The 26,587-nt window shown below is 38.5% G+C and overlaps 1 protein-coding gene across 1 annotated transcript in view; it reads right to left on the bottom strand.

Moving 5' to 3' along the window:
• The window catches only part of SNX25 (sorting nexin 25), an 83,746-nt gene that overhangs the window by 48,494 nt on the left and 8,665 nt on the right, over positions 1-26,587 (bottom strand). Inside the window, exons 2-4 of the mRNA XM_069013866.1 lie at positions 22,375-22,459; positions 13,805-14,021; positions 885-1,057 (exon numbers count right to left, since the gene is read on the bottom strand). Of these exons, the coding sequence (XP_068869967.1) occupies positions 885-1,057; positions 13,805-14,021; positions 22,375-22,459 (475 nt within the window). The remainder of the gene's footprint in view (positions 1-884; positions 1,058-13,804; positions 14,022-22,374; positions 22,460-26,587) is intronic.

Here is a 26,587-nt window from a genome sequence, read left to right as displayed (position 1 = left end):
GGAGAGGAAAAGTATTTTAAAACAAAATCCTTATGTTGAAAAATAACTGCTGTCTTGCAAATGAAAACTGCAGATAAAAGGCAAAAATAAATAACCAAGTTTATAAAAATCAAAAAATCTGAAACCAGTCTTCTGGACTTTTAGTTCAGAAAGTCCAGTCAGTACATTTGAGATTTCATATACCTTCTTGATAAAACTGGGTGTTCTATTACACGAATTGATATACATTGACAAAGCTGAGCTCTATTTGGAAAATTCCAAGTGTTTTCATTCTTTATGCTGTGTGCTCTGAAGGCTATGACGTTATGGCCAGTATAAATGAAAATTGAAAGTAAACTGAATTGCAAAATATACTTGGGACTTCATAATTTCTGAATTTGACAGTGACATAAAAAACATGTATCGTATTTATATCAAAGTGTGGCTGATAAAAGGCAAAATAGAAAACCCTCAATTTAAAAAACACACTGGATAAATCAAAGTGTAAAATAATTAATCAAATGTGATATCATGATTCAGTTATAGGATCCACAGATTTAAGGATGTGTTTACGCATCTGAATGAAATATAAAAGGCCAGAATTATTCATATAATCATTATAAATAATGCCAAGGAAAGTTGCAACGGTATTCCTCTATGAAAAAATAGAGAATGCGAAAGGCCAAATTGTGTTTTATCCTGAAATGTGATAAACAGCCTGGCATCAAGTAATGAGAGTTAAGTAAGTGTATGTTTGATTTTGTGAATGTACTATCTTATGGGCTATCACAGAAATTAAATTTTAGAATGTAAAAGCAGAGCATCAAGACTTACAGATAATAAAGTTTGTAATTGCTAATATTGTACATGTACAAATGGTTAATCATCTCTGATCTTTGATCTACCTTTTGTTGCAAGTATTTCTGCAAGGACTATGCGCAAGCTGACAGACTGGACATCCTTTGAGGGTAGGAGACAATACACCAGAACTTGAGAACATTTTTGCAGGAATCTTACTTCTTCATCAGAGCTCCTCAAGCATGAGTGCAGTAAAAAAGGTCTTGGTGGATCTTCCTGCCTAGAAGGAGAAAAATAAAAAAAAGGAGAACTTACATACCACTTGTATCACAAGTCATCTATGTTCATCAGTTGCTAATTGACAAAATGCTGCAGCACGAGCGCTGGGTGGGTGCTGTGTGCCACTGAATACGCACAGCAACATACTGATGGGTGAGTAAGCCCATGAAGCACACTGTGCTGTTTGCAGATTCCTCACAAACAAGTTTTTGGAAGACAGCTCTAAAAGAAACAGGGAACAAATCTCCCTAACCTTGATTCTGTGCCCAATACTGTCTAGTTTATCTCCTTGCTAGTGCCAATGGTTTTCTGGACTTCTCAGAACATTTGACAGAACTCCTTGGTGCAGGTCACGGCTGTACCTTTTCACAAAAACAGCTGTAGGAGCAGAGCCAAGGTACCCTAGCAGTTCTTTTATGGCCACATGCCTGATGTGTTCCAACCCATTTTAACAACAAGGTGACCAAGCCAGTGGTTCCAGACAGACAGACACAGTGTCACTTGAGAGGCACCATAGTAATTTACAAAGGCAGCCAAGACTGGTCTTCAGTAGAAGGCTCTAAGGTGCTAGAAAGGCTTCTCTCTGTCACGTCTCATACCAGTACCTCCTCCTATTTTCCGTAACATCTGCTTTCTTCCCTGAGCTGGAGGCTGCTATTCTGGCTAGGTTAGGCTGCTGTTCTAGTCAACTGACTGTTACCCACAGTGCTGCTCTAAGCCCATTGCCTCTGTGTGTGGAAAAAGTGACTAAGAACTGTATACAGTCAAACCAAAAGTTTTCAGTTTGACACCATTATACAGCCAATAGTGACAGGCAGTATTGTATAATAACTAATTTTTGCTAGTCAGTTCAGGAGGATGAAAATATGTTAGAACAGTAACAATAACTCTGATTTTGTCCTAGTAATACAATAATTTGTCTTAAGGTGACTAAAATTAGTTTTACAATTAGTTTTCAGAAAAACAAATGTAAAGATGACATTTGGGTTCAATTTGATGAACGCCTTTAACTCAATCACAAATCAAATGTTTTGTTTGCAAACATGGATCATGAAGGGTGTTTGAATTGTTATAGATAAGACAAATTTCAAAACAAGTCCCTTGGAAAAACTTGGAAGTAAATACTCTTTTCTGAAGAGCAGTGGTTTATGAAGATGATGTGTAATCTTCATTATCAAGCAGCCCAGGTGGTACAGCTGACAGCTCAGAAAGCTGTTTATCTTGTTCTGGTAGGATCTTTTCTCAGTGGCAGCTGAATACATAGCTATTTTCCTCAGTGCATTTCTACTCCTATTGCATACTCCAGACATATCCTGAAGCCTCCTCTACACCACATCAAACATTCCCTTTCATGTTCTCCCCTAAGGGCATTCATTATGTATCCAAACCCAGACATGTCCCAGGCATATTACTGGGAGACAAAGTCTGGGTCATTTACCTACACCCACCTCTTATTGTGGAAGTAAAGTCTTCCAGACAGGCTGGTCCACCCAAAGTCAGCCAATTAGAAACATGGGAAGAAGCGTATGCAAAATGCTGGCAAACAGGATGACTCACAGTGAACATAGAATCATTAAGGCTGAAAAAGCCCTTTTAGATCATCAAGTCCAGCCATTAACGCAGCACTGCCAAGTCCACCAATAAACCACGTTCTTAAGTGCCACATTTACATGGATTTTTAACACTTCCAGGGACAGTAATTTCATCACTTCCCTGGACAGCCTGTTCCAATGCTCGACCATCCTTTCAGTGAAGAAATTTTTCCTACCAATGTAAGCCTCTCTTGGCACAGCTTGAGGCCATTTCCTCTTATCCTGTTGCTTGTTACCTAGGAGAGGAGACAGACCCCCCCACCTGGCTACAACCTACTTTCAGGCAGCTGTAGAGAGCGATAAGATCTCCCCTGAGCCTCCTCCTCTTCTCCAGACTATACACCCCCAGCTCCCTCAACCACACCTCATAAGGCTTGTCCTTCAGACCCTTCCCCAGCTTTGTCACCCTCCTCTGAACGTGCTCCAGCACTTCCTTGTCTTTCTTGCAGTGAAGGGCCCAAAACTAAACCCGGATTCAAGATGCAGCCTCACCAGTGCCAAGTACAGGAATTATCGCTTGAAATGATTCCTGTGTATTAACAACAATGATACAGAGTTAGAATTAAAAGCAAATGGTGGCTGCTTTTTGGCCTGTGAACAAAGCCCATCTTTTTTGGACACCTTATTTCTGGGACATCTTGCATAGTGATTAGATCAAGATATACTTTCATAGCATGTGCAAAGCATAAAACAAAGCCATAACGCACATAAAATTTCACTGAACTGAGATTAGCCTTCTTCATCTTCTATATCTATCTACAAGTCTCCTGAGGAATGCCAGTCTGTTTGGGACTGCAAACACACTGGAGCATTAACTGTACCTATAGTACCCAGGCAAGAGAAGTCTGTCTCCCTATTGTAAAAATTTATTCCCAGTCAAGAGCCAACGCATACAGCTTTGCTGAGCTGGACCTATGCCAGGACACAGTCAACAGAACACAAATGGGACAGAATAAACAGGCACACAAGCAAATAGTTGGTTCTTATCCTTCTAATTTGTCTAATGTGTCCTGCCTACATGAATGCAAGTGGGGAGCAGAGTTGCCTACTCTCCAATTTACAGGCTGTTAAAGAAAAGCTTAATTTTTTCCTGGAGTTACCTCCATTACTTAAGAAGATATGACTCTCTAGAACAGGTTTTCCTAGCCAAACTATATCTACATGTGATCTAAGAAGCAAAATGGAAGATATTTATGAAAATAATAGAGAGACAAAGTCTTCAGGAAATTCAACTCTAAACAAGCCTTGCCTGTCAGTGCCAAACAGTTCTGTCAACAAATCCTGCAGTATTCATCACTGTTGGGCAAGAGAAATAAAAGGAAGACTGAAAGCAGGAGAGGAAGCTTGGAGGGAAGCTTAACAGCTACAGAATAAATCAATATGAGTGATAAAACAGACAAGACAAAACATACTGGTTTATATCCTCCTTTGCATGTATACAGGAAGCATTACACTTCTATTTGTCTCAATATTACCATGACCAGCTTGCAGGGAAATACTGTGTGTCAACAAAAGATCTGGCCAGTAAACAGCAACCCTTTTAACCCAGGCCTTCCCTTCACTGATACACATTAAAAAAAGAGCACTGAACAATCACAGAAGTATTACCACCACTGCTCAGCTACCCAGCCATGTCTGTTTACTACCTTGAAGCAGGAACTAAGATGTCCTGATCAGGCATATTCTTAAGCCTTGATATAAAATCTAGATCTTCAACTCTGTGAGAATGTCACACTGTTCGTTTTGCAGAGAGCAACAGGAAAAGCAGAAACTGAAGTGCAATCCACAAACATGTACACAAAGCAGAGTGCTGCTACATCTCTCCAGTGTCAATAAAGATATTAAGCACTATTAACCCAAATAGTAACATAGACATTATTTCTTTTCCTAATTCTGAACATTTATTATTAGTACTGTGTGGTTGGATTCTCCAAACAATCCCTTAGTAATCACAGAAAACTCTGAACTAAAACTGTGTGCAGATATTTTTAGACAGAGCTTTAAAAGCCCAGTCAATTAGCCATAAATTCTGAGCACAACTGTGTGCAGTGAGCTAATAAATGTGGCACTCTAGGAAATAGATCCAAAACAGGCACGACAAAAACTCTGTAAACCAGGCTCAATTAATCTGCTTTAGACAATACTCAAATAATGGCAAGTGGCAACTAAATTCATTTGTGCCTTTTCGAACAATTAAGACTGAAGTAATAGTGACAACAGTAGCTATCAAGGTGGAGGTGACTTCAATAATTTAAAACAGTAGACAGAACACAGACTCTATAGAGTGTGCTCTCAGGTCATATCCATCTTCATGCCCCATAAGCTACAAAGCCAGCCTTAACCTTGCCCAGATTCCTTTTCTGTAATTTTATGAAAAGCCTGCTCTGAATTTTTAACACTATCCAATACTGTTATATAGTGTCAGAAAGCAAAGGGATTTCCTTCAGTTGCCCCTCAAAGCACTGGAAGATTAAGCAGCACAGTACAAATATAGATCCATAGATAGGGCCTGCCCAAGTGAATTCCTTTGTATCAGGTCTGTTCCAAGCTGTACTTTTCTTTGGGAACAAACTGACACTTGCTGTAACTATCCTCTGCTCTGAGGCTGCTTTGTGCAATTACTGCCTGTGCATCCCACTGAATGTCGTCAATGTTAAGACTTTACCCCTTACTGCTGTGAGCCTACAGTTCATCCAGCACTTTATAAAGGAAAGCAGAAGCCCAGATTTGCTGCGCTATTCCTGAAGAGAAACAGTTACAACATTACCAGGGTTCTAGAAATATCATTTCCTTCCCATAATATAACTAAGGAACTCTGAGCCAGTATCAACAACTTTTTAACAACAATACTTCATTTCTCAGGAATGCAGGTCCTATGGCCATTCCATAAGACTGGACTATTATCTGGGCTTCCATGTTTCCCAATACAGCAACCACATGGAAATCTCTTTTTTTTTTCCCCGAGAATCTACTCTAGATATCCATATTTTTGACTAGGACCATCTAATAACTGTCTATATTATAAAGACTCATTATAGTTAGGAGTATTAAGACTTGGTATTTGTGGTGGGATGTATGCTCCTGACACAAAGCATCTTTGACAAACATAAGTCAGTTTGCTTTGAAATTGGGAAGTAAGGAAATTATACACACACACCTCCCTCTACCCCCTAAAAAAAAAAAACCAAACCAAAACCCCCATGCCCACCAGAAAAAATAGCTAACAAAAAAAAAACCACACAAACAAACAAACAAACAAACAAACAAACCAAGTAAAAAATTAACAACTCCTCTACAGGAAATTACTTAAGGGATAGATAGATAGATAGATAGATAGATAGATAGATAGATAGATAGATAGATAACAAAGTGTTCCCTTCAGCCTTGCTATTTCTTTATTTAGTCTTTCAAGAGACTGTCTTGCAGAGCTACATTTAAGTCTCAATCAGTACAATTGTGAGCTGAAGTGCACATGCAACTCTAAATACGTGGCATCAGTATATTCAACATTCACCATGCATTTTCATTAAACTGATTCTGCAAACTACCAAAACCACAGGCAGGCTGCATCTCTTCACCTATTATCACCCTCAGAGCTCTAAGCTTCCTGACAAAGCAGCAAAGTAAAAACTGCTTGATCTATTTGAGTTTTCTAAGAAATAAAAGAAATAAAAATTTACACCTTTACAAGCCAGTATAACAAATATACCGGAAAAATGTATCTACTTTAAACAAACCAACCAACCAACCATGAACCCCAGAAAGCACAACAAAAAATACAAAGTGGACAAAGCCAAACCCAAAATTTTCACAGCTGTCATTTTATCAAGATATATCAGGAAGTTTTATAAATCATTTCAACTAATGTTTACTGTGCATAAAACCTGTCATTTATACATGCCACAGTTACCTCTTTCAGGAAAAATCATTTGACATGTCATATTAGTAACAGAGGTGAAGAACTTATGAATGGCTTACAAACTGTGGTATGACCACATCAGCACCAGGATGTCCTAATGCTTACTATGGTGTCATGGTCATACTCAATCATTAGCAGGAGCTAATGGAAGCCAAACTTCCCATACTGAAGCTTGAAAACAAATGGTGAGCTTTAGACCTGGTACTACCCATGGGTTGATTTTAATGACATGTTCAGGTCTTGGCTTTTCATGACTATTTTGCTCTCAGCACTCTCATACAGCTGTTCCCATTGCAACAAATCTCTACAGCTTCATAATAATCCCCTTGATACACCTTTCCAGGGTCTGTGGTAACCACCCTTGGTATATCTGGTTTCTGGCAAATGGAATTTTAAAAGAAAAACAAGACCCGTGGGAGGTGTTTAGTTGCTATCCAGACAACTTGGATGCACCTATGGAATTAACCAAGTCAAATCTCAAGTGTTGAAACTCCCTTTGTATCAGTCTGCTCTTGATCAGTTTGTGGTGGCAGCACCTTTTATTTTTACTATCTTATCACAATACACACTGTAATCACAAAAAATGGAAGTTATACGTCCTATACATGCCAAGGTATTCACCTGGGCCAAGAAAGTTATTTTCTCTCCTTGCCCTGTCTGTAATACATAGAAAACAAAAGGAACATTATCAAAACACGTATGATACAAACTTTAATCCCCAAACTGCATATCTTAGTGGTCACTCAAACAGCAATTTCCCAGCAACACCTCCCCCTGACACTTTCCAAGAGCATTGAGCTCTTAACTATAGGTTCTGAATCAGCATCAGTAGCAGCCTGCAGACCCCAAGCATTCATGTTGCTAAGTCGTAACTTATGCTGCAAGTGTGGGCACAAACATGCATAAAAGCACTTCAGCATATCCCATCAGATGTTCTGTAGCAGACAACTTGCCAGAAGCAGCCTGCCATACCACATATTCATGTGTGCAGAAACCAATTCTTCCTCTGTCTTTGGGGTCAAAGGTGCCCCAGCTGTAGGTTAACAACAGAGAGCACTCAAAACCAAAAGATATAGGGAGAAAAAAATTAAAATACTACTAATAATTATAATAAAATAAAATCGATGTCACTTGACCTCTTCTTGCTGGGGTTTGTTCAAGGAGCACTGCTTGTCAGGGGGTTCAAGACACAAGGATCAACTATCTTCAAATCCCACTTGCCTACTCTGCTGGTTTTGTCTCTTCTTCCCAATGGCTGGTATGGGGCTATATTTTGGATTTGGGCTGAACACAGGTTGATAATATAGAGATGGTTTTGTTGTTGCTGAGCAGTGCTTGGACATCATCAAGACACTTTTCTGCTTCTTGAATCACCCCACTGCTGGGATTGCACAAGGAGTTGGAAAAAGACACAGCTGGGACAGGTGACCCCAGCTGACCAAAGGGATATTCCAGACCCTATGGGATCATGCTCAGTGTGTAAACTGGGGGAAGAAGGAAGAAGGGGGGGCAGGTTTGGAGTGATGGTGTTTGTCTTCCCAAGTCACTATTACATGTGATGGGGCACTGCTTTCCTGGACATGGCTGAACACCTGCCTGCCCATGGAAAGTGGTGAATTAATTACTTGTTTTGCTCTGTGTGCAGCTTTTGCTTTACCTATTAAACTGTCTTTATCTCAACCCATGAGTTTTCTCACTTTTAACCCCCAAGTTCTTGCACTTACTTTTCCAGATGTCTTCAGAGCCTGCTGGTGGGGCAGTGAGCAGTTTGTGTGGGGCTGTTGCTGGCTGAAGTTAAACCATGACATCTGCTTACCTAATGCAGGCAAATCTTATTTTGCCTGTGCTGCACCCAGCAAAAAGCAGAGTTTTATTTATCAAATATTAACAGTTCTGTAAATACTTAGGGCAGTTATTCTTAGCCCACAATAAGGGCAAGGGAACTCACTCTTCCTTTCATGGGGACAGCTTCACAGAAAAACACTTAGTGTTTGTCTACACCTTGCTTAAGTCCTTCCAGTACTCACTGAACATTCATCCAGCTTTCAACAAACACATCATGCTACCAAAGGGAGACTACATTCCTAGGATCAGATAATTCCAGCCCCTGGAAAGTACACTGCCACCACAGACTACACTGCACCTACATACCATGACCATTTCCATCATTGCACACCACCTTACTCAGCTCACACTCCGTCCTTGGTCACATAAAATGGCATTGCCAGCATTCAGCTTGCTTATATTCTTCTTAAAGTAACCAAAGAAAGACTCTTGAACAAGATACGAAGGAATGAAGGAGTAAAAGATGCTATGAAACATGAATGGCTGAATATTAACCTCTTTACCCTTGCAGGATGCACTTGGCTAATCCTGTTATAAATGCGTTCCTGATCCTGTACATATAGGAAAAGAGCAGCAGTTTCTAAAAATAAATCCAGGTCTGACTTTTCCTCCATATCTCAAATTCATAAACTACCTAATGCTGGACACAAAGAATTATCATATTCTGTTTCTATACACCAACTAGTACTAGAAATTAAATTGTTTCCTATCTAAATTATTCAAAATGCCACAAATTTTCTAACTGAAAAGTGACAGTTTCCTTTGAAACCCAAACTGAACCTCAAAGTACACCCCAATGGCACATACAAGATGAAAAAATTGGGAGCTGTCTTGCCTGCAGCTTGTATTGCTCTATGTCAATCCAGATAGTTCTGCCCACGGCTAGAAGTGTCTCTGCCCTTATTTCACTCAGTAGATGTGTGTGGCATGCACAGGAAAGACAGCTGCTGTTAAAGAGAGCCAGGGGAGAGAATAAAGAAAGGGGAAACAGATCTAACACTACAAGGATCCTTTTTCCCAATGCCCTGTCTCCAACCAGCCAGCAGGGAAGCAGCCTCTCCTCTTATTACAAAATCATAGAATGGTTTGGGTTGGAAGAGGCTTAAAGATCGTCCAGTTCCAACCCCATGCCAAGGGCAGAGACACCTTCCACTAGACCAGGTTGCTCGAAGTCCCATCCAAGCTGGCCTTGACCCAGGGAGAGGCCAGGTTGCTTTGAAAGGAGACATGATCTCTTCCCAGCACTTTTCTTCACCTCTGGCCTCTGCTGGCTATTTACCTTGAGATGTTTATTACTAAGTAGATTTTTGAGATGGTTAAGATAAGCCAGAGGGAAAGCAGGAGCAAAGGAAAGGACTGCAGCACCCTTCCTCATTCTGAGGGGTCTCAGTCTAATTTCCTCCCTTCGGTCATCCTGGTTAATCACAGATTGAAGTTAGTCAGTAAGAGAAGAGAAGTAAAGAAATTTGTGTGTCCAACATGCACCTGGGTCACAAAACACACAAACTTCACTCTGAAAAAACAAGACATCTGTCTTCCTGGGCATGGATGGTTTCTTTCTGCTACGTTAGTGGATTATCTGTTATCATATAGGAAAACCAAGACAAAGTGGCTCAGATGACACCCCTTCCAGACAGTATTAGAGGTATTTTAAACTTCATAAGCTGCCACACAAAAGACAAAATGCCCTTTGCCATCATGTTGCAGTCTAAACTCAGTGGCGGAAATGAGACGGAGCACTCCAAGAGCTATCACAACAGGAAAGATACCTCACTCTAATTACAGCCTCTGTTCCACTATATTTGTCATCCAAAACTAACTGCACTCATTATGAGATACAGAGGGAAATGTGAATGCCATAATTTTATGACTGTCTTTAAAACACTAACAGAAAGCAAAGTAGATCAAGAAGGTCTGCGTTCCCTACCTTAGGAAGATGAATTTTTTGTTTGAACTTGGGCAATCGTGATTCAACCCAGCAGACAGCCAAAGAGCACACATGCTTTCACTCACTCCTTTGCCCTCCCCACAGTGGAATGAGGGAGACAATCAGAAAAAAATGTAAAACTCCTGACTCTGGAGTGACCTAATTGCAGCCTTCAGGTACCTGAAAGGTGCCAACAAGAAAGGTGAAGAGAGACCTTCTGTAAGAGCCTGTAGTGACAGGGCAAGGGGCAATGGCTTCAAACTGCAAGAAAGTAGGTTTAGATTAGATATTAGGAAGAAATTCTTCCCAGTGAGGGTGGTGAGGCACTGGAACAGGTTTCCCAGACAAGTTGTGGATGCCTCATCCCTGGAACTATTCAAGGCCAGACTGGATAGGGCATTGAGAAATCTGGTCTAATGAAAGGTGTCCCTGCCCACAGCATGGGTTTGGAACTAGATCACCTTTAAGGTCTCTTCCAACCCAAGCCATTCTATGACTTGAGACAAAAAGAGCTTAATAGAACAGAAAAGGCAGGGAAAACAGCAATAATAATAGAATATATAAAAAAAGTTATGCACAATGCAAATGCTCAACATCTGCTGGCTGATGTCCAGCCAGTTCCCAAGCAGCCTCTCTCAGACAGCTTTTCTCCTAACTGATATACTGAACATGACACTATATGGTATGGAATATCCTGTTGGCCAGTTTGGGTCTGTTGTCCTGGCTATGTCACTGCCCAGCTTCTTGCATTGCCCACCCCCTCAGCCTCCTCACTGGCAGGGCAGTATGAGAAGCTGAACTCCTTGGCTTAGCATAACACTGCTTAGGAACAGCTAGAACACTAGAGTTATCAACATTGTTCTCAACCTAAATCCAAAATACAGCACTGTACCAGCTACTAGGAAGAAAATTAACTCTATCCCAGTTGAAAACCAGGACATCAATATAGAAAATAATGGAAGGCTTCCAAGGTATAAGTGACATACTTTTTAGTTCTCAGTCTATAGCTTAAAATGTCAGCAGGTTCTAGCACAGTAAACTCCATAGCAGTAGGCAATTTGTACAAAATTCAAGTCACTGTTAAAACTCCAAATTCTCTTAAATAGAAAACCCCATCAGAATATTTGCTGTGCTTTCAGGTTTATTACGTGCATGCTCACATCACTCAGCAGCACAAATTCCATCTGAGCATATGAGCAGAATGTCACTCTTCTGCTGACTTTGCAATAACCTGTACATAGCATTTAAGCTTTCTCTCCATCTGCTAAGAAATGGTGAGCCCTGTGCAATTTCCATACAGCTCCCCAGACTTTTTCAGCAAGTTTGGATGAGCAGCATGAAGATATTCTAGTGCTTTAGAACTTGCGTCATGCAGCATCATGTTGCTGATCTGTCACACACATTAAAACCAGACCTTTCTCCTGGTGAATTCACAGCCTTGCAGTCTGCAAAAAACAGTCAATGAGTCCAGTTCCAGCCTCTATAAATTGTTCAGTTAAAACTGTTGGGTTGATTTGCTTGCTTTTTTTTTTTTATAACCCACTATTATACTATTAAAATGCCCTAGGGTATATCACAGTGTCCCACAGCCATAGGGAGGAGGAGGAGAGAAGATCCAGCAGGCAGGAATTGTGTAGCAAGATTGATTTATTTAATTATTTTACAAACTCTTTTATTGACTTTTTTCTTCATAGTCTAATTGGACAAAGGATCAGCCACCCCTTGGGGGTGATTGGCTAAAATCCTAAAACATCCATTGTCAAAATATTTTTCTACTATACCATAAACAAGACTTTTAAAGGCTGCAGGTGGTTTGGTTGTTTACATAACTCTGCTACCGCTTCTGTGAGAGAGAAAAGTCTCTCACGGACTTAGAAAATAGCAAGAAAATCCTTGCTAGCAGCATTTTTGTATCCACATTACACTAATTCTTGACAGGACTTTTTTCATTCCCATGTTAATGCCGTCTGTCTTATCCAGAGCTAAGGTACGTTTACTACTTCCAAGTGAAAAAGTTAACTGGAAAATAACCAAGAGAATTTATTTTAGTTCTACACAGTGGAAATAACAATCCAACAAAGACCAGATGAAGTGGTCATAATTCTCAGCAGATAAGAAACCCCATCAACAATCAGCATTAATAATACTTAATAATTCTGCAATTCTAGATCTTACATCCCCAGCTTTAAACAGAAAAAGATTTAGACTTAAAAAAACCCCCAAAGCAAACAACAAAAAGGAAAATTCCACTTTCTCATTCTTTAACTGTTCAAATGAAATTCTTTCCAAAAGCAAGCACTTTATTGTGATAAAGGATAAGTGCAAGCATGATACTTACAAATTAAGGAGCACACTTAAGAGTTTTACCTGACCAAGAGATTTCTACCTCATTCCAGAGTTAATAGAAAGTAATATCTAGAACCCACTGCAAGATCTACTGCAAAGTACATACACCTTAATTTCTTGTTGTCTTGAATGTAACCACCCTTTAGTGTATTTTCTCTTTATTTTTTCTATCCAGTAGCTTACATAAAAAATTAGCTAGGATCTACCACAAATACATTAACCATATCTTCTAATCCAGAACAGAAAGAAGTGTCAGTGGTAACAGATTGGTTGCTGACAGAACACAATTGTCCTTTTTTATCTGAAGGAGTGTCAAAAATACATGGATCTAACTGTAGGCAAAACAACTTCACAGAATAAAATGTGCAGTCTAAATCTGAATGACCAAAGCATATTCCAATTATAATAACTAAAGTGCAGGTAAGCGCAGATATAAGACCAAATCTGTGCACAATTAGACAAATTATGCATTCAAATGTGGGAACTGCATAGGCTAAGAGATCCCATTTGCAATTACAATTCGGGTGAGAATCCATCGTTCAGGGGAAAGCTGGCTTTTCAAGTGGACAAAGAGATCCTTGCTAAAGAGAAAATTCATGGAATTAGCATGACAACTTAAGCAGAGAAAGAAAATACAGCCAACAATTTTTCCAGTAGAAAAATCTTGTTACTGCAGGACAGGCCACCTACAGAAATCATAAGGCTTTGCCTCCCAGGGCTAGAAGAAATGGAAAACTCTATGGAACTAATCCTGGTGCTATTCTGGGAAAGGTGCAAATAACCATCTTCTTGTCTGTTGACCGCACTGACAGCGGCCCTTCTTTCCCTTGCACGTTCACACTACTTTGCAGGAACTGCTCACACAGCCCACCTCCTTCAGTGAAGAAAGGATTCACAGATTAAACTGAAACAGCAGTGAATCCAAACTCTCAGAAAAAGGAGTCCAAGTGTTTCCTTACAGACGTCCTGAAGCCTGCTTGATCTCTAAAACTGGTAATGAGCTTGAACTATTTTATCTGTTTCCTACAAAAGCATACACAGTCTTCATCACTTTGATTTAGCACATCTGAAAGTAAAGAGAGAAGCAGAAAATTACAATGAAATGCAGGGGTTTTTTACCTGGCATTGGCTCCTTTAAGGTCACAGAAGTGCGAGAGTAAAGCTTTCACTACATCATTGCAGACAACTTTAACTACATCAATGTGACTCAGCCTCTGTCGCAGCTGCTTGGCAATCTCCCAAAAGTCTTCAGATAGCAGCTGGTACAGCTGCCCCTCATCTCTGCTGAGTTGCCCATACCAGGACAGGATGTAATCTCTATAGCTGTAGTCAAACACTGAAAGGAAAAACAAAACAATAAGTAGCAAAAACTGCAAAAGGACAAGGCACACCAAGACAGGTAAAATGTAATCCTCCACCCTTCTCAAAAACTGTATGGGTAATAGGTTTCACATCTACTTCCTGCCAAAGAACATAAGGTTGGCAAGGTTACAGCAATCTGCACCTAACAGGTTACTGCAGGTCACTTTGCAAAGCAAAGCCTCTAAGTGGATTTGCTCAGACAGTTAGGTTACCAGCTACACACAAACCTCGGAATAATACCTGTCTCTCAGCAGTGGCTTTGGTTATATGAACTACCATACAACCTGACTGTGTCTAAAATGTTTCAGACTGAAGCCAGCCTTCTTTACATAGGAACTTAATCGTCTCCATCCCAAAGTCATGGCTAAAAAGGGGAGGTGGTAAGATTTTTGGATTTCCAAAGACATATACAACACTGAGCACCACCACAGAAAGTACATCATAGGATCAGAAGAGCTAAGAGAGAACAAGTGGATTAGCGAGACCACATGAACTTCAAAAATGACAAAGCATTCCAAACCATACTGACAGGCAATAACCAATATTACTGTAATTGCAAATCCCATGGCAACACTGTCTTCTACCATTCTGACTTTCCTTTTTAACATTTGTGTATCACCAGTTTTACTGATGTTTCACTCCAGCAAATGTCCCTGGAGGTCTAAGAGGGAGCAGGAGGTGTTCAGGGGGAACACGTGAACTATTTAACAGTTGCAACAAGAAGGGGGAAGAGCTGGGGTTGTAAGAGTCAATTTGCATCTACCAGAGGGATAACAAAAAGGGGGAAATAAAGTCATGTGCCTGGTAATTTGAGCAGCTTCTTTACTAAACATCCTGGTTTCAAACTTTCATATCAAAAGTCCATCTCATTTGTCAGTGTAAGTCCATGGTGCAAAGTAATCATAAGACTCCACTATTTCTTACCTTCCACTTTGAAAGAAGTTGTTTGCTTGGCAGTTTAGTAAATTATGAAAATCTCCCTGGCACTGGCAACACTGAACTAATAACATATTAATAGGACAACATCTTAAATTAAATATTTTCCCTTGCCTTTTCAGGCAAAACTAGCAAACCTCAACCAACATCACCTTGATAAAAACATTTCCAGAGAAACGGCTAAAACTGATAAAAGTTTCTAGTCAAATGCTTTATAAACTAGCTTCCTCAAGTTTATAAAGAAAGAAACTGAGTCACTTCAATGAATATGCTGAAATGTGTAGTTAAGAGCCTTTTGCGAAGCCATTTCAAGACTTTTTAACTAATAATTCAGAAAAAAAATTCACAGTTCAGTAAACAAATACATAACAGGTTTGAAGTTTGGGGTTTCTTTCTAATATAGGAGAGAAAAAAGTTTGCAGAGCCATATAGGATAGGAATTTCCAAAGTACTTTTGTAAAACAGACGAAATATTTCAGTGAAAACTCTCACCCACTAATACTACAGTGATGAAAACAGTTATAAAAAGTAGTAGTTTTCTGATAAGCAAGCAGAAAAATAATCTCTGTTGCAAGATCTGAAACTGTGGAAAACTGATCACAGCACAGATTCTTCCTTTTCATCTAATCCGTAAGAGACCAATAATTTCTCAAGTGCACCTGCAACACACTGCATTGTGGTATTTTTTAATCAGCATCACTGGCAAATAGTAACTTTTTCAGATTTTCTTACAGACACCCTCTCTGTCCTTTGCAAGGGTGTAAAGTAGCTATTTCTTCAGCATCTTTTGCCCAAGAAGACAAGCCATGGTATGGAGTGGTGGCTCCTACAGAAGTCTGTTCAACAGAACTCTACAAAGCAAGAGCAAAAGAGCATAACTTGTATTCCGATCTCTTAAGGATATATTCTCTTTCAGAGAAAATCTATTCCTAATGACCATTAATTTATAACTACTTTTAAGCAACTCCACTCCAAAATGAGCTCAGCTTCCAGCATGCTACATAATACATTCTTTTTGATTCCTTTTAACCACTCATGAATTCTGTCACATTCAATGCGAAAGAACCACAAAATCTATTGGCAATATCAAACTAGAGACAAAAGATCATCAATCATCACCAAAAATCAACCATGCAATTATGAAATATTTCACTTGTGTCTAACTCTGCCAGTTAGATACTTTCAACACCTTAAAAGGATTACACAGCTTTAAACCATATTTTCCTGCACCTGTGTTTTATAACTCTCTTACTTTATATATCTTCTGTAGTTTCCTTGTCACTTCTTAACCTCATTGACCTTCCTGCATCACAACAGTGCTGTTCTCTATAAATTTCAGGGTTCTTTAGAGCCCACGATGTATCTCCAAGTGAGCAACGAGACTGCTTTTAAACAAATAAATAAAATTTTAAAAGGAGACCAGCCACAGACGCTAACAGCAGCCAGTTTAAGACTGGGTAGGACACTGCCATGTGTCATCCTGGCCATGGTGCACAGCTGCTGCTTTAGCTTCACACCCATTGATGCAGCTGGTGCCATTTGAGCACCCTAAAGAAATACCGGAAACAAATGTAACAATTTTATAGAGAGAAGTTTTCTCCCTTCAGAGGAGAAATCTGCTCATGCATCTAGTCTCATTATTTTTATACTACATGTTCTCTAAAACATTGAAAACAACAGTCAGAAGACAAGGAAGGAATAAAAAAAACCAAGCAGAACACATTCAGGACAGAACCTTACTCCCACTAACGCATCCACTACAAACATAAAACAAATTTCTTCTGATCAAATCAAATGCAGTGACCACAATCAATCGGGTGCAAAACTGTAGAAACTTCTACTGGGTTTTCTAAATCAGTTCAGAAGATCCAAGGCCCAAGTTACTACAATGTGATGAAATGCCATTCCCATGTGAAATTGAAGTTGAGCCTGTTCAACTACTCTTTTTAAATACTGTAAACTAGAAGAGTGTTGACAGTAGAAAGCCAGAAGCTTGTGTGGAGGTTTAGTGAGGACACCCCTCTAGACTCTTCCTTCATTCCTACTCCTACACATGTCCTGCAGTAACTGCTATCTATCCCTTTTTCCACATTCATTCATTCAGAGGTTCAGTGGCACCACCAGGGTCTGCAGGTCAGACCAGCTTCAAATCTACAATTTGCAGAGCTTCATACTAAAGAGTTTTTATATTGCTAAGATTCATTACCCAACTTTATTAAAAATAACAAAAATATGAAGAACAAGGGTTAAATGTCTATTCTTTTTCTCAAAACAATATTAAAAAACAGAGCATAAATATTCTATGCAAATGAATACACAGACTTCCATGTTTCGACAGGAAGTAACTGTCCTTTCCTGAAAGCACTGGAGAAGCCAGAACGACTACATTCATTTATAGTCAAATCCAAAACTCTCCTGTGACCGTATGAACAAATGAAGAAAAGGTATAGCTACAACACTAGCTTGAGTTATTCTAGAGCAGTGAGCACTGCAATCTGTAAAACAGAAATACAAGTCTATATGAATTGTGTTAGGATCCTGCCTGAGGAAACCACCGTCAAAAAGCCAAGAATCATTACCAGAATTCCGTGCTACTACAACATGAGATTTAACATGCATGATGGGGTTATAATAAGCTATACTTTTATGAAAATACTTTCAATAAAAAAATTAACAGATAAAGATGACAGACTATACCACAGCTAAGTTCCTGTCAAAGTACTGTTCCAGAGAAGTAAAAGTTAACTGCTTACTTGCTTCTTATAACCACTACCTTTTCCCCTGCCAAAAGCCAATTCAGACAAAAAAACCCCAATCGACAAAAAATAATAACAACAAAAACCTGCAAGAAAATTTTAAACCCCCATATTAAAGGTGGGTTTACAATTACTAATAAAATTACTAATAAATACTCTGAATATTCACTTTTATAATTTCTAAAACATTAACATTTAAATTGAAAGAGATGAAGGTCATTATTCACTTTTTATGTTTTAGATTTCATTATGTTTTAGCTATACACGTTAAGAGGATGAGGTTTTGTGCTTAATATTATCTTTACTGAAGTTTCTCATGGCCACTAAACCTTTACTTAGACCATGGTGTAAAAGGCTGACAAAATGATGTCTAAATGCCAACATTTCAGTGACTGTGAGCTAGCAATAGTGGTTTAAAGATTTCAGTGCTCTTCCAAAGTTTGTGCTTGGAAAACCACCAGCATTTCTTGGTTCACTTGCATATTCAGATTCTATGAAACTGCCAGGTTTAGCAGGCTAGATGTTATCATTGTGCATAGATGGACAGGCCCTGTGCAAAAGGAATTCCTGACAGTCTCCCAATTCCCCAACCTTTGTTTCACTTTTATTAAAATTTTCCTGGCATTTGTGTCTTTACTTTTTTTTTTTATGCAGAAAAAAACCCAAGAAAATATACAAACAATAGAGAAATAAATGTATTAATATCTAGGAAGTGCAGTAAAATAAAAAAGTCAGACAAATTTATGTTCAAATAATTTTCCACATGCACCCTTTGCAAGAGTTCTTAGCTATAAGTGTTAGAATCCCAATAGCAGAGGGGACATAAATTCAAACTGGTTTGCTGATACTGTGGACCAAAAAAGAAAATTTTTTGAAAGCACTTTTCTAAACAAGCAAACAAACAAACAACTCCCCCCTCAAAAAAAACCAAAACAAAAAATATAATCCCAGCTTTTCAAATAGAAAGCAGCAGGAGTTACTACAATTTTTTTTTCTAAATGTCAACATGTACATTTTAAATTGGCAAATGAGACAGTTTTTCCCAATCTTTCTGTAAAGAGAAGTACAATCTTATATCCCTAACAGAGTTAGATCCTAAGAGATCAACACAAGATCTGATCCTTAGAAAGAATCTAATTAAATTCCTAAAATATTTCCAACAAGATCACCTCAAGGCAGGGTTGAAGGAAGCTAACCCACAAAAGAAGAGATGGCTGTCTGGCATGAAATATTTTAAGATCTACAAAACAGGTGAATTTTCACAGCAGAGCAATTTCACCAGTAGAGTTCTGCTGGGATTTGAGCTATGACCTGTACTATTTTAGTTACTCAGAAATGAGCCAGTGAAGCAGCTAAGTGATATGAAGACCATTCTTCTTGGCACTACTAAAACTGTAGAGACAAAGACTGACTGTGAAGAACAACAAAAAGACCACAGGATTTGCAGCAATAAAAATGGAAAATTAAATTCCTTTCCTGGGAGGCCAGCTACCCCCACAGGAGATCAATCTACTGACAGCTGCAGCCTCAGCCCAAGTGGTACATGCTGCGCAAAGCAGCACGAGTGTGACTGAGCACAGCCTCTCTCAGGAGACATCTTACCACACCACCGTGTGTGGATGGAATTCAGACATGCAACAGGTAGCACTAAAGAGTATTTGTAAAAGTGGCTTATCTTTTCTTTGTGTAAGAAAAAGGAAGGTCAAACAAAAATCAAATCAATCTATCAAGAGAAAGCATGAAAAGTACTGAAAAAACCATATTTCAGAGTTAGTTACTCAAGTACTTCCAGCTGAAAAGGAGACTTGGGGCTGACAACTAAAGGCCTTTTCTTTCTGCTATATTCAACAACAAAAATCTCTTCATAACCTTACACTTGTTCTGATTTTGAGCACTTAGATTTCATAAAACACAACACACCATAGCAGGGCTAATTCACAGCTTTCCCCTACCTTCTATCTACAGCTAAGGCAAGTATATTATAATTAATAATGAAGCAGCACTCTAAAGCACCAATCTGTTACACAGCTCTGTTCCTAATGGAAAATAGCAAAGACATTTAGGGCAGAGCTGTAAACCAGCATATACCGAGGTTCCCTCTTGGTGGTGTTTATTGTGAGGCACATTGTATAAGGATGATTCCCAACAACTTTACTACATGGGCTGTGGCGAGACAAGAATCTATATAAGACACAGGCAACCAGTATCAGCCACTGACCATCACAGGAGAACTATCTAAACATCTAATAGTTATTGAAATAAGACTGATGTTTGAAACAGAAACACGCATGATTCCTTCAGTTAAACCAAGGATATGACTGCTATTTATCCTTCCAACTACATTAACAGACTATGATGAGAACATCAGGAAAAATGCAATAAAGCCAAGTGGCAGCTTGAAGTGACACAGAACCTCAGGTCAGCCACACTAAACTCAGAGAGAAAAGTCCACGCAGACTGGCAATAACACCAGCAAAAGCATGGCATGACCAACAGTCAACAGGCAGTTCTGGAGGGGTGCAAGGTAGTTAACAACTAACAGGAAACCCCAGGCAAACTTAATTACACAACGATGAAAAACAGCTGAAGAAATCAGAATCAACCAAAGGGCTGTCTCTTCACACCCAGCAACAGCATTTCTGAAATCAGATGACATTGGTTTTCCCGAAAATGTAATCCATGCATCTCTAAGGTAAAGTAAAATATGTTAAAACAAAAAAACAAACAAAAAACCCACAAAACCAAACAACAAAAAAACCAAAACAAACAAACAAAAAAAACAATCAAAACCACAAAAACCCCCACACCCCAAAACTCTTTTGACTGTGATAATCTGACAACACCTACTCTTAAACCTCAAGAGGCACTAGGAGTCTGAACTGGTCCCCGAGATTAAAACCTCATGACAACTGAAAGTCTCCTAGCTAAATGAATAAGGCTTTCTAAAGCATTTTGTTCAGTAGCACATTACATCTAGACAGCAAAAACTTGTCCAGAATTCCTGGAATTTATAAATACTTTACTCCTAATCAGTCCAAGACTGGAAACACAAATACAGATGGTATTTTTTTATATCACTAGTAATAAAGTTTTATTGAACCACAAACCTTTGGAAAAAACCCAAACAAAACCATTCACATCAAGACAACTACAAATTTCAGAACTGTCACAGGCAAGAAGTCCTGTCTATTTTCATAGCGATTGATCATTTTGTGCTCATAAAAAAGAAACTATTGCTTTTGGGATTGCATTCAGTATCTCAAACTTAAGATGACTCAGTCACCTTTCAAACCCGAAACACTTTGTACGGTAGAGCAAAAAGTACACTCTCATCTTTGTTAACTGCAAAACAGAGAAGTTGGCCGCATCACTTAGGCCTGGAAGAAATAAAACGAAATCTGACAAGTTTGCTCTCCAAAATTCAGTGTGAGAATGGAGGGTAAAAGCTACTCCAAAAAAAAAAAATAGTTGAAAGGCATGTGAGCTGTCACAGCATAAGGCACTTAACTCTGAAAAATGAATCATTTAAGTATTAGTAACTTTCTTTCAGCCTTACTGAGCAGGGATGGCCTCCTGCATCCAACTGAATGATCTGTGGGATAAACACTTTAAATGAAGACAGCTCCCACATTTTTACAGAAACAAGTTACTCCTACATGCAAGTAACAGGAGGGAAGTGTAACACAACTATCTTTCCCTTGACATTCCACAATGCCTGTTTTCTGTCCCCAGACAACCCCACTACCTCAAATTCTGTGATTATGTCAAAGTTTTCAAATTCCATGGCAGGTTATCCAGAAGATAAAATACACATATGAGACAACACAGCTAACAGCTTTTTTGTGCTTGTTTCTACACATAATGTTTAGACTCTATTATCCTTTTCACATTAACAAGAATCCCCTAATCTGACTGATTCCAGATGAAAATGCTTCCTAAGAATAAATTACAATTATGTTGTAGTAGTTCACCTTCAGAAAAGATGACATAGGTAGGTAAAGTGTTCTAATTTTATATTTTTGCTACATATCCTGGTAATAGCTATTCATAAAAATAACTTTGAAAACATAACACATACCAAGTTGTCATAAGACAACCAACCTGTTTAAAGCAATGATAATTTTCATAGATACCCTCCATTTACAAAAAAGATTGGAAAAAGTGCTGCAAAGAAATCTTAAAGGAAAAAGTATTCAAAATTAGATAAAATATTTACAAAAGGCTGATAGACTGTATCAGCCAGAAATACAAATGTTGATTTTAGATTCAGTTTTAATGGCAAGAATTGCACTAAATGGGAAGACTGTATGAAAGAGTCCACAGGATTCCTCAAGTCAGGAAAACCCAGTCAAGAATATTTTAAGTGTTATCCCTTTGCTTTATGCACAAGTATTAAGGACTGTATTTCAATGTATTTCTGTAAAAAATACCCATTAAAATGACAATATATCAGTTGAATTGCAAAAAACAACATCACATTACTTACTACAGTGGATTTCTTGAGAAGACTAAGACCTTGCCATTTCATATCATGGAAGAAACCAGGGACATACTGTAAAGTCTTGGAATATTGTGCAGTTATGATTTGATAAAAAGGACAGGAGATATTCAGACTCTAATGCACCTGAAACTCACCTTCTTTCAGTGCTTTATCCATATTGTGAGAAATAACCACTCTTCTTGATTGAATTGAATCATGAGAGCTTCCAGACCAATTACTCTGAAATTCAAACAGAAGATACATCATATGAGGAAGGAATAAACCAAAAGTTACAGAAGGAATAACTGGAATTCAAAGCAACAGTACTGTATCATTTGGTCTTTATACAAATATTGCCACCCCATGTGGTTGAAACAGGAGTGCCAATTGTCTGTGAGGTTATTATACATTGTTCACTAAGCACATATTAACACTTGTGTATCATACATTGTACAGCTTGCAAAATTATCTTAGGTTTTTTTGGTAGAAGGGAGCTGCATTTACTTGCAAGTCAGTGCACTGAGATAGGACATGCATGTAACAAAACAACTGGAACCCTTTTATGCAGTATTTTCACAGCAAATAAAGTATTTTTATAGCTTACTGTGACAATGGACTTAATTTACCGTCATAAACTACTTTTAAAACAAAAGAGAAGCCTTTAGATCTCCTACATCAGTTTTGGTTCACATTCTTTTGGGCTTCTTTCTTCAAAGATACTTCTGGCCCTCTGCATTTTAAGCTGCTGTCCTATACAAATATTTGTCTCTATTGGAGTATCCACTCCCACAGTGTCCAAACAGGTGGGCGGATGGAGAAACATTTTTCAGGGTATAGACAAAGAGCAGTGACTAATGATGTATTTATACAGAAAGGAGTATAATTCAAAACAGAAATAGAAACTCTCCCCACTGTCAATCAGCTTGGAGCTCACTCTCCTTCGTAAGGAGAGAGCACTTCAGAAACATCCCCATCCCTCCAACATTCACCATACATAGAATAAGAAAGAAGTACAAACTTAAAGTAAAAACACTGTTTTAATGTTCTTAAAGATAATATACCGTTATTTCAGCCAATTTCCAGGCTAATATCCTGTATTGAGGTTTAATGTTTTGCTTCTACTTCAGATACATGCATGTAGAGTCTCACAAAGTTCATCTAATAGGACTCAGAAAAGGGAGTCTAAGCACTACTTTTATCAGCAAAATAAAGCTTTTCAGGCTTGCTCACACCTAAAACACACCAACGTGGCAGGTACTATCCATGCCTTGGGCCCTCCTGCCCACTGCTGATTTGTTCCACCTTTTCGGTGGGTACAGCAACACCCCTTAGACTTCTTCCAGCTATTCTGAGACCATGACTGTGGTCTTTCAGCTGATTTCTTCCCTTCTTGACAATACTGTCAATGGCAGGAGCAGCAAGACCTCAGCACATTTGCCTCCATTTGCAGTCCGCCCTCACAATCAAAACTGTAGTTAATGAGGTGTAAGAACAGAGTATTTAGTGAACTGCTATAGGTTTCCGAACACATTTTGACCTGAACACTGGCAAAAGCTTCAGCCATACCCATGTAAACAGCAAGAGAAAGTATTTTTGCTCTTTGTAAGGACACCTAACAGTATTTGTAAGGCTCCAATACATCATCTCTGGCTGCTAATGTTATCACACTTCATCAACACAAAGCTGTGTTAACGACAGTCACACAACTACTTCAGGATTCTTCTGCTTTATTTGCAGCAGGCAACTGCATGATTTAAAAATTAAAAAGAGAGGAGATGGACTCACAGAGATCTTAAACACCCCAAGTACCTTAGGGGAAGGGATTCAGAAGCCCCATTAAACAAACTCGTTCAGGTCTTTCTGTGAAGAAAGAGTTCCTAAACATGAGCCCACTATTCTGACTGAAGCTCTGTGCTCAACACACTCCATCTTCTTTAACACACATGCCAGCTTGGGTATCCGACAAGACTAATCCTTCTGCTAAACTGAGTCGTACCTGCATGAAGGTCAGTGACCTCAAGCTAACTGAGGCATCAACAGTTGCACCCCATACATTGCAGGAAGTGGTTTTTTATGGCCTAAAGCATCAGTAAGTGCTCCAATACAGTACTCACCAAATTACTCCTTTCGAAAGTAGTTTAAGCACAAGCTAAAAAAAAAAAAAAAAAAAAAAAAAAAAAAAAAGAAAAAAAAGCAACCTTCAGAGGGGATCTACGGTTGCAAGAAGGGTAGTAGCTTGCTCCATATCACCACATTATGATCCAATCTACACAATTCCACAAAGCAGGAACTGATCATTTTATGCTTCATATTTGAACACTCATTTTAAGAACAAGGCAAACTGCTACTGCCTCAGCAAAATGCTTCCTCTTGAATACCAGACACAAACTCACATTTCAGCTTGCAAGAACACATTCCATTGAGAGTATCCTCTACAGTTGGTACATTTGACTTCTAAAAGGCACCATCTATTAATGTAAAAAAAAAAAAAAATACAGTCGTTCAAGTCATGATCAAAAAGAATGTAAAAGGTAAAAAGTGAATACCATCACTAGCAATAGTGATTTTGCTGCTGCATGAATGTAATTACTGAAGGGCAAAGAAAGATGCACAGTGTATTGGACTTTCTGAGAACTTTTCCATACTCATACAGATATTGCATAAAGTCATGGACTGTGGGAGAGAAAAGCAAAGAGCAAAAAAACCCACCTTGGTTTAAAACAAGGTTTTAACTTCATTAAAAAACAAATTTTCAAAAACAGAGGAGAAACCAACATTTGAATAAACGAGAATGTTCAAATGTATTGGAATGATCATAGAATTGTCTAAGTTGGAAAATACCTCTAAGATCATTGAATTCAACCATTAAGCTGTGATACTGGTTGGGTTAGATCAGGTTAAAGAAAAAAAGTTCAGGGAGACCTTACTGCTGTCTCCAACTATTGAATGAGAGCATACAGACAAAAGTGAGCCAGACTCTTGTTGCAGATGCATAGCACATTAGGAAACATTGCAACACAGGAAATTCCCATCACAAGGCAAAACTATTTTAATCATGAGGCTGCTCAAGCATCAGAATAGGGGTGCTGACAGGCTATGGAGTCTCCATCTCTTTATCCTTCTCACTCTGAGCAAGAGGGTGATCTAGATGCCCTCCAGATATTCCTTCCAACCTGAACTATTCATGATCGTTGATGACTCTTCAGAGAGCTGTGAATTTAACTTCATGATTGATAATGTATCAGACCTAAAGGTGCCTTGCCTAAAACAGCTGATCAAACCCATTTTTCCTTCCCATTTTATGAACTTGCATTTAGCAGAATCAAGACTTAAGTCTTGTTAGTTTAGGTTTGCTTTCAAAAAGTACTGTTTCTGTGACATGAATTAATTAATGAATTAATTTAAAAAGCAGGAACCTTCAAGTTAGACGACATATGGCAATAAACACCTTAAAAACAACAGTAAAAACCTTGTAATGCAGATAACCAACATCTGTGGTAACAGAAGGATTTCAGAAAATTCACAGTCCAAGCTCAGCTCTAACAGCTGAGAGAATAAAAAAATCAGCATATTTCACTGAAAGACTTTCTTCCCACCCCTGACTCAAGTCAGATGGAGGGCATATGTAGAGAACAGGTTCAGCTAGAAAGCCTAGATTTGAATGTTTTCACATTTTTCTTCATGTCATTTATCTAAAGAAAAATGGTGCTCGGTTTCATGAAATAGTTGGTATAACCCTGATTGAGCCAAACACATTTGTAAATGGATTTAACACAGTCAAATCTCTAGTTTAGATGCTCTTTTATGCTGATTAAAAGCTGGCATGTTCCTGACTTGCATTATCACAGCCCTCAATAATTTTTTTTTTTTAAATTGGGCTCCAGTCTGTAGATTTTATTGGTAAAGAATGACAGAAACCAGACTGAAACATAAATAAGATTTAACAAAAGGACTTGAAGGGGTAGGGGTGGAGCACATTTTGAAAGTACATGCTTAGAATGAGGTTGCTAACAAACAGGGAGGCCTGTTTCCTGGAACAGTTGAAGTTTTCCTCAGTTTTGACTTTACTTACAGGCTGAAAAAAAGGATGTGGGCATTTCCTGTAGACTTCTGAACAACACTCATTGTTTGATACTTTTGAAAGTGATTTAAGATGCAGAAAACAATAGCCTGAATGGGCCAAGGAAAAAAAAGTCTGACATTGAACGTGAAATTTTTTCTTAGGTTTAGTCTCCTACAGATACAAAAATTAAGTAAATGTCATTTATTGGTTTAAACAATTTAAGTAATTTAAAATTAGTTCTGAAGACAACAATAAATGTTAAATAATAAAGAATTAAGAAGGTATTTCGGCAACAACACTCAATA

This window comes from Aphelocoma coerulescens, chromosome 4 (assembly GCF_041296385.1).
Source record: "Aphelocoma coerulescens isolate FSJ_1873_10779 chromosome 4, UR_Acoe_1.0, whole genome shotgun sequence".
Classification (NCBI taxonomy): domain Eukaryota; kingdom Metazoa; phylum Chordata; class Aves; order Passeriformes; family Corvidae; genus Aphelocoma; species Aphelocoma coerulescens.
This window is presented reverse-complemented; position numbering and strand designations above follow the sequence as displayed.